This window comes from Penaeus japonicus, unplaced genomic scaffold, assembly GCF_977035675.1.
Source record: "Penaeus japonicus unplaced genomic scaffold, GWHDUDI00000001_assembly GWHDUDI00000008, whole genome shotgun sequence".
Taxonomy (NCBI): domain Eukaryota; kingdom Metazoa; phylum Arthropoda; class Malacostraca; order Decapoda; family Penaeidae; genus Penaeus; species Penaeus japonicus.
In genome coordinates this window covers 27628653-27640979 of record NW_028234410.1, presented here as the reverse complement: position 1 = coordinate 27640979, position 12327 = coordinate 27628653, and the positions used below count along the sequence as shown (strand labels likewise).

Below are 12327 nucleotides of genomic sequence, written 5' to 3'. Positions count from 1 at the left end.
TCCCGAGACAAAGTGTGTAACTAATGCTATGATAATTGTATCTACATCAGAATTATGGAATTCTAATGAGTTATGATGATTATAATGATAAATATGTATTCTGTCTTGTGAAACGATTTTTAAAAATTTCTCTGTATGCAAACACATCTGGAGGAGGAAGAACCACAGTCTAACACCAAAGAAAATCATGAAACACCAAAGAAAATCATGATATCTGAGTATTTAGCATTGATCAGTTAAAAATACCACATAGTAATAGGCCCTACTCATTATGCTCAACAGTTAGGGAAGAATAAAGAGGAAAATGTGCTATATGATAATGGTGAACCATATATGAGAAAATACTTTTGTAGCTGACAAATACTTCTGTATACATGTATACTAAATAAAAAGTAGTAAGTACAGGTTGTGTATAGAGGCACTGACAAGGCATCAATTTACAGAGAGATGAGCTTATCTTAAGAAGTTAAACTGTAAACAAGCCTGTGTACAGCATATATATGTAGTATAAAACTATTTGTTCTATAGATATCACTTTCAACTACAATATTTACCATGTTACACTAAGGCCCTCACATTTTAACTAGTATATTGTGAAGTAAGTGAGCTTTGTATTATACACATACACTAATAAACAAATTACTACATATCTTTTCACGTACTATTACTGTGCTGTGCACAGTTTAAGCTTCAAATGGAAGGAATAACATCCAAAATTAGGATAGCACTGCGAGGCTTTTCATGCAATGGACTGACTCACTGACTTGTGTATATTCCTCTGATAAGAAAAATAAATTGTCAGCTCCATCTCACCTGAAGAAATGGTCTATTCTCATTCATATTGTTTTCAACATGGTTTGGACTGATCTCCCACTTTAGAGAAACTTATGATCAAGTTGGGCATACTGGTTAGTTATCTGGACGGTTCTCTGCAGGCAAATGACACACTGATGTCCCCGGTGGAGCAAGCAAATCGTGTGGAATGAGTGGCCGCAAGGAAAGACAGTGATCCCCCCTTCAGTTACCAGGGCTTCTGTTGGCAGCCTGAGATGGCAGCAGAAGCAGATGCCCTGGAGGACTTGAGATCTAACGCCCCAGTGGTGCCCTAAAGGTCGAGCCCCATCCTGAAAATAATTCTCATCCCCTGGTGGCTCTTGTCTTTGCTTCTGCCGATTGGCACACCTGGGTGTCGTTCTGTCTTCAGCTGGCTTTTCCTGGGCACTTTGAGTAGTTTCTGTATCACCTTTATGAAGAAGTTTTGAAACCTGAAAAAGCATTTAAGTGCATTACTAAAACAAATACATCCCTTTATCTCTGTAATGACAGATGTTGTATATGAATATGACAATTGGTTTGCACATAACAAAATAATCTTAACCCATTGCGGACGGGGGATAGATTCACTTGCCCAGTCTCCAGGATGGGTTTTATTTCAGAGTGAGACAGCTTCACACAACACATCTTGACTTTTCCCATTGTCTTTTAGCACTCATTGTAAAGCTAGAGACATTTTTGTGTTTTAATTTTTGTGTGTTTTACTGTATTTAGAGACTTATATCTTCTTATCACAGGCTCTATCAATGCTGCTGTTGAAAAAATTGAAGTTTAGGGTCCATATCAGCTTATTATTTTCTTTATACTCTGTGTGATAGAAGTATTGCTGTTTTATGGGAGAACAAAAAGCAACTTTATTTTTTTGTATTTATGTACTGCCATGAACGAATACGAAACATATAACCATCCACAATGAAGATAACATGAAGAGATAAGGAAGAGGAAGGAAACTTGTGCTTATGACTGTGAGTGTCATAGTAAAAAGCATCCCTGCTGGCATAAAAGCACATTGTAGTCATTTGGCATAGTTTGAGTCACATTACTCTTCCTATTCTGCCTGCACATCCTTCATCTGCTGTACTTTAGAGCAAGAGGTAAGGAACTTGCTGTGTGCCATCACTCTATAGAGATAGTGCTTGTTAGAGACTGTGAATGGGTGCCATTCAAGGCTCTCACTCCTGCTAGTGCTAGAAGAAAGTGTTGCCATCATGGTTTTGGATATTAGGTAAAACCCATTTTTCTTTATGTTACAACAATTATAATAATTATGACTGCAATCATCATCATCACTCACTCATTACCCATAGCACAATAAAATAACACTGTTCCAAAATCCCCAAACGTCATTTACGTCATGACGCCCGTTGTCTGGCCAGAGTTCCTGCGTTATGTTTGTCATGACACCCATACGCAATGGGTTGATAAAGATAAATCAATAGTACTTAAAAGGTAAAATTAACATTATTTACAATAATGGATATAAATCAGACGTTAAAATATGTCTAAATATTCCTTAACAATGACCAAAAAATATTTTATTCTAAATTTATGTAATGTGTTAAAAATCAGATGCATTGACTCACTTTCTGAGAGTAAGGCTTGTTCTTTGCGCCTGTAAGAGTGTCTAGAAGGGCCCATCTAACAGCTGGTCCTTTGTCATCCACCAGGGATGACAAGATGCACCAGTTATATACTCTGGAGTTGAGAAAAAGAAAAAAGGGAATATATATGGTTATATAATAATAATAGAAATATATTAAATTGTATAGTCTATAGTTTAATAGTTGCCTAAGGAAAAGGAAACAGAAACTTTGTTTATTTGTTGCAATTTGTGTAAATAAAATTTGATTAAAGAAGTAAAAATCAATCTTATTTTCATTTGTTGCAAATTATGGATATACAATAACATATTAAAAATAAGTTTTGTAAAAGTTATGAAGAAACATAACATATAATTTAGTAATGTATAGCTTGATAACAATATAACTTAATAATGCAAGTAGTAGTAGTTATACTTCTAAACTTTATGCAGGAAAAGGGGATAGAAAAGATGATACACCATACTTGTTAGCCTATAAGATGTACTGCTTACATCTTTTGGATTTTTTAGTACTTCATCATACAGTTAATGTGTACAATAGATTTTATTGGTAGTTCTTTTAGTGTTTTTTTTCCGGGAACAACATCTGTACTTGCAGTAACGTGCATCTGTAGCACTTATAAGATCATTGCATATAAAGTGTGGAAATAATAAAAAGATGTACTAATATCTTGTGTTTCCTAAATGAAAGAAATATACCAAAATGTTCTGGCTTTGTCTGAAGGCATGGGCTTTTCTGTTATTTAACATTTTCAAATCTCTTCTAAAAGTCTGACATTTTACTAGATGAAAATTGTACTATATCACTACATAAATATTATTAGTAGGAAAATTCAGCTCAGACAACTGTATTGGATACAACTGTATTGGATGCGAGGCAATTATTGTAAATTTTTCTATGGAAAAAAGTCTGGGCCTTATAGGTGAGAAAATAGTGCTGGAAACAATATATTATGACAAAAAACACTTACTTTTGTGGAATTGTCCCTGCAGGAATCTTTTCTTCCACAGACTGAAGAAGCTTGATGGTTTCAGCAGCTCCTTTTCTTCTCAACACATGCACTATTACTGCTTCCCAAACCTGGCTTACACTCAGCACAGTTTTCTCCTCCAATCCTTGGTGGGATTTGAGCTTTGCCAAGTGTGATTCACTCTTTTGCAAATGGCAGTCTTCCTTGGGTGGACCAGAGGATTCTAGGCCCCTATATAGTGACTCCGTCCAGGATGTGTCACTCTCAGGAACTGATTCCTTGAACTGTGGTTCTCCATTCACTCTGAACTTGTACACGAAACTTGACTGGCTGCTTTCCAGACTGGCTTCTGCTTCTGATACCAGATTGATGCTCTTTTGACATCTGATACATCTAATAACTGATGATTCCTCAGTTGTTATAGCTGTCAGAGTATCAAAGACAGCTCCATAGGAAGTGGGTTGAAGTAACTCTAAGGCATAATGCATAATATCTAGGTTACAATTCTGTAATATGTATGGCAGACATTTCAGGGTTGGCTGCAAACTATATTGTAATGAAAGAGAACAAAAGCCATCCCAATATCCAAAACTTTGGCATAAATCGGCTATCCTCTTTGCATCTATGATGTGATAAGCCAAAATGGTTTCCACAAAGTCTTTCAGGGGAAGAGGCCTTTTTCGTGGCAAAGGCATCCCACAGATGCATGAAAAGCTGCCAGGATTCAAGGCACTGAATATAGCACTAAGAATGTCATACTGGAGCTCAGGGTACCTATTCCAAGAATCTAGGTACATCTTCCGAAGGTTTTTGCATATGGACACTTCAGTCAAGTATTGAAGGAGGTACTGCTTCTGGTAGTGTGACCTGGTAGCATTACAGTCTAATTCAGGTGACCGAAGTGATAGGTAATTCAAAATCAAGACCACATCAAGTATAACAGTAGGATTGTCAATCCGAGTTGCAGCATGAATGAAGTTTTTCATGTTCCCGCCCGAAGCAAGTTTATAGAGAAAAGCTGCACGCTGGGACCGAGTGAAGTCAAGATCTGAGATAATATCAGGAAGTGGATGAGTGATGAAGGTATCAAAGTCTTTGGTTACTCTTTCCAGAAGGGCAGCCCAAGTAAAGACGTAACAGTGTCTGCCAAGAGACTCCAGCCCATTCAACACACTTGAGTACCTGATGAGTCCACAGTCATTTGCTATCAAAGTAGCATAGAAGGAATCCATTTTCTTCACCTCTTCTGGTGTTAGTGGGTGAGGAATCATGTCTGGCTTTTGGATTCCAGAACATATTTTATGGCTTTGCAAATATTCTGAATTTACTCCTGCGAGTAGACACTGAATGAAGAGGTCTGTGATTTGTTCAATGATATCAGCACTCATATTAGAAGGTTCGAACCCTATATCATTGCTGTCCCAATTCAGTGATTCACAAGTACCTCCACTGCCATAAGAAAATGAGGAATCAACAGAAGACAATGAAACTGGGCCTTCACCTTGTACCTCTTCCCCAGCCTGTGGAGACGAGCGTCTACTCTGAATCTGTTGTATGGTGCTGCAATAAACATCAAACCAATGTGTCAGAAGGTTCCATGCTTCTTCTTGGTCATCTGTTTGTTGAATTTGCCACAGAGTCGAATTTACTAACTCATGTAAATTACGAATAACATCTGGTAACTCCATACTTGGCCGCAATACTTCTTCTGCGTCCTGCATAGTGGAAGACCTGCTAATTGCAGGTGAGGTTCCAGAAGTAGACCTTGCTCCTTTTTTCTTGGATTTGGTTTTGATGACAATATCTGTGTCAAAGGCATCTAATTCTGGATCATTTCCACTATTTTTATGCTCTTCCCAATCTGTGAAGGATTTACCCATTGCCTGTTGCTGGACAAGCATGTCTCTTTTCATGGGCAAAGGTGATCTATCCCCAATAGGTTTTAGGGGCCCAACATTCTTCAATTTCTCTGTGAGAGTCTTGGTCCCAGAAGTAATTGTGTCAACTACATTTGTTGTTACATTTTCCATCAGATCCTGCAGAATTGCTGCTGTCTCTGAACCAGGATGTATTGGGGCATAAGCATAGGAGTAGAAGTTGTGTGAATCATATGCATTGTATGAGCCATGCTTGCCATCTAAAAAGAGTCTTGTTGCCATTTCCAGTTCTGGAGAATCCTCTCCAGGGGGGAAGAGGGGATCTTCATACAGCTCTTGAGAGGTATCCAAACTCTTAAGGGATGCCTTATTAGATCCAGAGTGCGATGAGCATCTTTCAGAAGAAAGGGTTGGGCTATTCGGTCGTCTGCTGTAAGCTAAATCAGGAGTGCTTGATCCTATACCTGAAAACTGAGATGACATACTCAGACCACTATATGACTTTCCAGAAGAGGCAGACTGTAATGTGTCCTCACTGGAAAACTGTGTCAAGGAAAGACTACTGTGTGCTTCTGTAAAGAATGTTGAGGCTGTACTACTTGGATATCTGCTTCCTTTGGTATGATGACTGGGACTGCTCTCAGCAGACAATGTTGCCTGAGATAGTGATAAAACTCTGTTCTGTCCTTGACCCAGGTATGGTTCACTATACCACCTAGTTACTGCTGTAGGTATGAAAGCATTATGGCCCATCCTAAACACAGAGGTCAATCCCTGCTTGACGTCTGACTGATAGCTGTCATCTTGCATGTATGACATGTCTTGCTGATCAGGCAGTTTATTCTTGTAGTCTGTCTGATCTTTCTCATGTGTAAGAAGTTTTTTCAAGTTCTCTAGCTTGTCTTTGGTCAATTCATCCTTCACCTGACTTGCTAGATCTGCAAGAATCTTCACACCTAATTTATAAAGCAACTTAGAGTTCCTGAAAATGTTCTCATACTGAAGGCAAAGCTGTGCACATTCATTGAATAAGCCTTTGGTATGCAGAACCAGCACTGCAATATCAACTGTCGTTATCATCAAATTCTGAATGGTTCCAGTACCCATTTTGTATATGAGAGTGTTACCGGAAACCTTCACATCAGTCACACCTTCAGCTACACTGATCCATAGCAGCACTTTCGAGTTAGAGGGGTCAATGATGTAGAGACCATAGGTGGAAATGGCAAGAAGGTAGCTGTTGTAAAAACTCAGTAACTTTGTGAAGGCTACACTCACTGGTGGGTGAGTAACAGAAGCTGGGTTGCTTTTGCCTGACTCTTGATCAAGGTCTTGATCATCCCTGGGCTTGTTCTGATCCTCATTATAATCCAAGTCCTGGTTCATTTTCCTGTCCAGTGTAACATAATGTCTTTTGTTCAGTGACTCATTCTCTCCCATACTACCATCAGTGAATAAGACATCTGCAGGAGGTACAAGGAGTGCCCTCTTCAGCTGGTGGGTGACTAGAACCTTGCCTGAATGGTCCACCTCCCAGATCCTGGTCCCTGGCCGGGCACAAAAGATACGAGATGTTATCCCACTCAAAGGGGTGCTAATGGTCTTTTCCTGAGAGTATCTCACCTGTACCAACTGCCCCTCATCTTCCAAGGCTTCATAACAGTCAGACAGGTTGAACTTTCCTGAGCCTGAGAGGGTATTGTCTGTGGCTTGGGATCCTTCTAGGCTCACATCCTGAGTATTTCTAGGAGTTGGTGGAGTACTCGAGGAAGCAGCAGCATTGGGATATACTCGACAGAAACACCCTCCATATTCTCCTTGGCGTAGTTTAGTACCAACTTGTGTGAAAGTCTCTAGGGTTGTGTTACATATGTAGGACCTAGTAAGTGTTGAAACAAGCAGGTAGTTCTCACTGTAATCTAACTGAGTGACACCTGAGTCCAAAGTCATCAAGTGAATGGATGAAGTTCTGAACAACATAGCTGTCTGTTGGAGAGATAAAAGAAATCTGTTAATACTCTTTCCTTTACTATCTTTTAGTGTATGTATTTGTATTTTATATTCCCTCAAGTCTACAAAGAAAATTAGTATACATAATAGTAACTACTTCTTATTAATAATAAAAGGTGGATGAACAAGAAGGCTAGAAAATTCATGCATAGAGTGGAAGACAACCTAAAAGTATAAACAAACGCATGGAAAAAAAGACCAGTGAAGAAGATGAGAAAGAATTCTATGAAAACAAACACATGGTAAAAAAAAAACAGTGAAGTAGATGAGAAAGAATTCTATGAAAATACTTTGAACAAATTTCAAAATGAAAATCTCACCTTACTCTTTGGCACATACAGAACAGACACCCTCCCTGTTGTGTCACCAATATAAACCTCATTATTGGCCTGTGACCAGACCAACGAAGACACGACATGGCCTTCATGCTCCTTAGAGGTGATAAGCTGCCGACATCCACTTCCTTCCAGATTGGGGATCTGCCATGACATTAAAAAAAGATGTGGAAGCTGATGACATGAATTTCTCAGCACAAGTTAATGAGAATGTAGTACAGTAAAATCAGATACATGAAACTCCTTCAACTAGATGATTAGCACCCCCTTCCGCATATACTCATATAACTATGTCCTAAAATTGCACAGTGAAAATATTCAGTGAAACTCACCTCAAAGACCTCTACTAATCCACTACTCAGAGCATATGCCACATAACTTTCGTCAGGTGATATGCTTAGCTGGACCACAGATCCAACCTGTTAGTGAGAGGAAAATGGAGGGTCAGCTAGAGAGTGAGTGAATGAGAGTGAATTAACGAATGAAAGAGTGAGTGAGTGTGTGAATTACTGAATGAAAGAAAGAGTAAGTGTATGAATTAATGAAGGAAAGAGTAAGTGAATGCATTATAGAGTGACACAAGGAAAAAGTGAATGAGTGTGTGAATTAATGAATGAAAGAGTGAGTGAGTCAGTGCATTAAAAAAGGAAAGAGTGTGAGTAAATTAATTGATGAATAAAAGAGTGAGTTAACCCATTCACGCTGGATGACGTGCTGACACGTTTCGTGGTTTTCGCATCAGACGCCGCCGACGAGATATCTGGCCAAGGCCGGCGCTCGGGGTGAGTAAGCGGGCAGCTCAGGGTCGCGGCCCATGCGCTCGAGAATCTCGAAGCGTTCGAAAACCTCGGTATAGCGACCGTGCAAAGCCGGAATGGCCCTGGCGTGAATGGGTTAATGAGTAACTGAATGAATGAATGAATGAAAGAGTGAGTAAATTAACTAATGAGTGAAAGAGTAAGTGAGTTAATGAATGAAAGAGTGAGTGAGTAAGTGAAGAAGTGAGTGAGTGAGTAAGTGAAGAAGTGAGTGAGTGAGTAAGTATGTGAATCAGTGATGAAATATTTACAAAGCCTGGAAGGCATTTTGTTACTCATATTAGAAAAGCTAGCATAAATATTCATATGACAATAAAAACACCACCTGTATATAACAACAAAAATATGTCATTAACTGAACAACTGCTCAAAATTCCTGTAAAAGGATGACACAAATTACTATCACAAATATAAAGAGATGAAGAGGAAACTGATAAAAATACATGAAAGAGATGAAAGTTAAGAAATATACTTACCCCTGTTGGCACTTGGTGTTTGAGCTCGAGAGATTCATGGTCAAGGATGTAAACAGTCCCGCTGTTTGCCCCTAAAACTATAAGGGTTGGACAGAGGTCAAAGCATTCCACCTGCAAACCGGGAAGGATATAGATATTTATCTACTCTGCATTCAGTATTTCCAGAAATATTAATCAAATTTTGCAACACTCTAATTACTTGGATGAGTATCATTTAAAAAATGTGACTTTACAACATTTGTATGGCTGAGTTTAAAATGTATGATATCTTTTGTGATTTTCAAATCTCTCAAAAACTTAAAACAGAAATGGAAAAAAAAGGGACCTGATGTATGCTAAAAATGTTTCCATCAAAAGTTTATAATGATACAATCAACAAATATTAGAAAAATATAAGGAGGTAAAATTTCTGTTACCCTTAGTCTGGTGCTGCCTTGGTTGAGGAAGCTGAGCTTCTGCAGCTGATTGGCTTGGATGACGACCAATCCTGACGACATTTTGGTAACTGCTCCTGTGTCTGCCTCTTAATCTCCTACTGAACCATCTGTAATGTTCAAAGTGATATTAAAGATTTACATTTGGTGAATGTTTTTGTAACACTATGGACATGTGAAAAAAGTAATCATGATTTTGAAGACTAAATGATAATGAAGATAACTAACATAATTATAGGAAAACTAATTGATAACTGATTAAGTTGATATATTTCTTGTCAATAAACTGTAGGGAATAACATAATTCCAACTCTTAGCACATTACTACAGTAACATATAAGCTCTATGATCCCACAAATTAACATATTCATTAGCACAAAAACTCCACCACTGCTATACATGTAAGATTATATGAATAATCTTGTTGATGTACATCACAACTGAATAATATATTTTCCACTCACTTATTCAGTCAGATCTTATGTAGGGGTTTTGGGCATAAAAAACATAATTAAAAATGTTCATGACAACCACAGCAGCTGGGTCTTTAACTGGCTCAAGAGCATGAATTGTGAAAACATGACTAAAGACTACATATCTACTAGCTTCAAGGAATCTCAGCAACCTTTAACCCATTGAGTATAGGTGTCATGACATACATAATGGCACCGATTATGCCTAAAAGATGGGCATAATGCGTACATGATGCGACATAAGGATCTACTCACAGATGAATCACAGTTTTAATCATAGTGATAATAGTGATAATAATATAATACTGATCATAATGATGATAACAAAAATAATAATGATTGGAAAAAGAAATAATGATCTTACACATAATAATAATAGTAATTACAAAGAAAAGGATAATAATATACTAGTAATTTCATAATATTGAAAATGATGATATTAATGATTACAATAATATTAGCAAGAAATGATGTTTAGATAAGTTAAAGTAACTGTAAATGTTATAATGAGAATACAACTATTTCTGAAATAGACAATAATAATAATATTGATACTTCTTAGTGTATGACAACTAGATTTCATAAATCGATGAAATCTTAGATGGCGATAGAAAATAGAATGATGCACGTGATGTGACTTCGATATTAAAAACTGATGCCACCTATTGGCAAAAATAACACTAGGAAGTTAAATCTAAATTCAGACAACATCCAATTTAAACTAGTCTTACATCAAGAGGGCAATCATAAGTTAGAACAGCTTAGTTCTGTTATTTTCTCAGTTTCTCATGTAAACACATTTATTGATTTTAAATTTGGAAAAGTTTTAGTTCATGATCATAGTAATAATGATAATGGTTAAAATTGAAAACTTGATAAAATCTAGGACACATTTGTCTGCAGTAACTTTTTTTACCATAATCCTTCACAGATAAACAATTTGCTGATGTATTTTTGTTTTACCTGTGAACTTGTGCGGAAAAGAGCTATCTAGCTATAGGAAAATAACGTTCTAGGATGTTCAATTCATCTATAAAAGATAACCAATGAAAACTACCCTTAAATGACAGGTCAGGCAAAAGCAAGGACAGGATCATGTTGCTTATTGTTCTGGGCTTTGTAAAGATTGACTTTTCAAGTTTGATGATAGTTCTTATATTGTGAAAATGTATTAGTGCTTGGTGTATCTTTTTCAGTATTGCATAGACACTAAGGTTTATTGTCAACCAGTCCAAGCTCTATCCTGCCAGAATATACGTGGAAAATGTTTATTGAATTTTATGCAGTAGTGTCACTGGTTGTGAATGAAAGTGTGATCACTATACACACAACACACCATGCAGGTGTGTGACTTGTCAGAAAACCCTATCCTTTACATTCTCCTTTTACATTAGGCAGAAATATTATACATATTGTATTTTATATAAGTAATGTCTTTCTCTACCCAAGCCCCACATACCCTCCTAAGCCTGTTGGTGGGTAGGGAGAGGTGCTCATTCATAAACTAAAGCAAATCTCAAATTTAGGTAAGGTTAGATAGACTGTTGGGTTACGATGTCATACACGACTGTTGCCTTAAGGTCAGCACAAGCAAAAATATTGCTGGATATTGGTGTGAGCAACCCCAATCTTCTGCTATCACTTTGCACACTGTACGTCAAGTGGCAACCCTCCCCGTGAGGGTCGCAGGGGGAACAGACCCCTGCTGATTGCACTATTGCATATTGTTGGCATAATTCTATGCTTATTACCTAACACTAATCATATTCTACCCCATAACTTCCAATATGCTTCGTGCCCTCCCATACTCTTGAAAACAAGATTTCGGGATGCAGGGGGTCGAAATGCAGGTCATATTCACCATAAATAAATAGGAGTTGATGAGAATCCATCGATACATACATCATGGTATATAGCGACACCGCACTGTTCTCAATAATTACCCCATTGAGTAAAGAGGCGCCAATTTGAAAATTTACCTACGAGGATAACTCCTGCAACATCCTCTTCAAGTATCTACACAAATCACTCAATGCAACATCAGGTGATAAACCACTAATTGGCACTGACTCTAACTACGCCCCCATTCGACACAACTTATAATCACCTTAATTAATTCTTATACGATTAAAAAGATCAAGGTTAACCAAAATTAACTAATTCTCACCTTCTATTCCTTAACCTGAGCGAGTATTTTCGATATTAGTTGCATCCTGGCTCGTCAAAGGAGCCTGCAAAGAGATCTCATCGAATACCGCATTCTTCTTCTTCTTTCTTCTTTTATAGGGTTTTAGACTTTTGATGTCTATATTCCCTGGATCAGCTTTCCTTGGGAGTTTCTTGATTTCTTGTTGCTTATATGATGTCTATCAGTTTTGATCTTTGTAAAAAGATCTTCATGTGTCTTAGAATGTAGTACTTCTTAGCTGGTGGGTGATGAGCTCCTGTAATTAATAAGGATACGTCAGGATTATTTATTTTGATTATTTTTAATGCATC

The 12327-nt window shown here is 37.6% G+C and overlaps 1 protein-coding gene across 1 annotated transcript in view; it reads right to left on the bottom strand.

Annotated features, from left to right (window-relative positions):
- The window catches only part of p (WD40 repeat domain-containing protein pink), a 13924-nt gene extending 1829 nt beyond the window's left edge, over positions 1 to 12095 (bottom strand). The window contains exons 1-8 of the mRNA XM_043037608.2: positions 11996 to 12095; positions 9338 to 9465; positions 8922 to 9032; positions 7960 to 8046; positions 7613 to 7771; positions 3406 to 7268; positions 2418 to 2529; positions 1 to 1265 (exon numbers count right to left, since the gene is read on the bottom strand). The exon at positions 1 to 1265 is cut by the window's left edge and continues 1829 nt beyond it. Of these exons, the coding sequence (XP_042893542.2) occupies positions 876 to 1265; positions 2418 to 2529; positions 3406 to 7268; positions 7613 to 7771; positions 7960 to 8046; positions 8922 to 9032; positions 9338 to 9418 (4803 nt within the window). The 5' untranslated portion in view covers positions 9419 to 9465; positions 11996 to 12095 and the 3' untranslated portion in view covers positions 1 to 875. The remainder of the gene's footprint in view (positions 1266 to 2417; positions 2530 to 3405; positions 7269 to 7612; positions 7772 to 7959; positions 8047 to 8921; positions 9033 to 9337; positions 9466 to 11995) is intronic.
- Between the last annotated feature and the right edge of the window lie 232 nt (positions 12096 to 12327).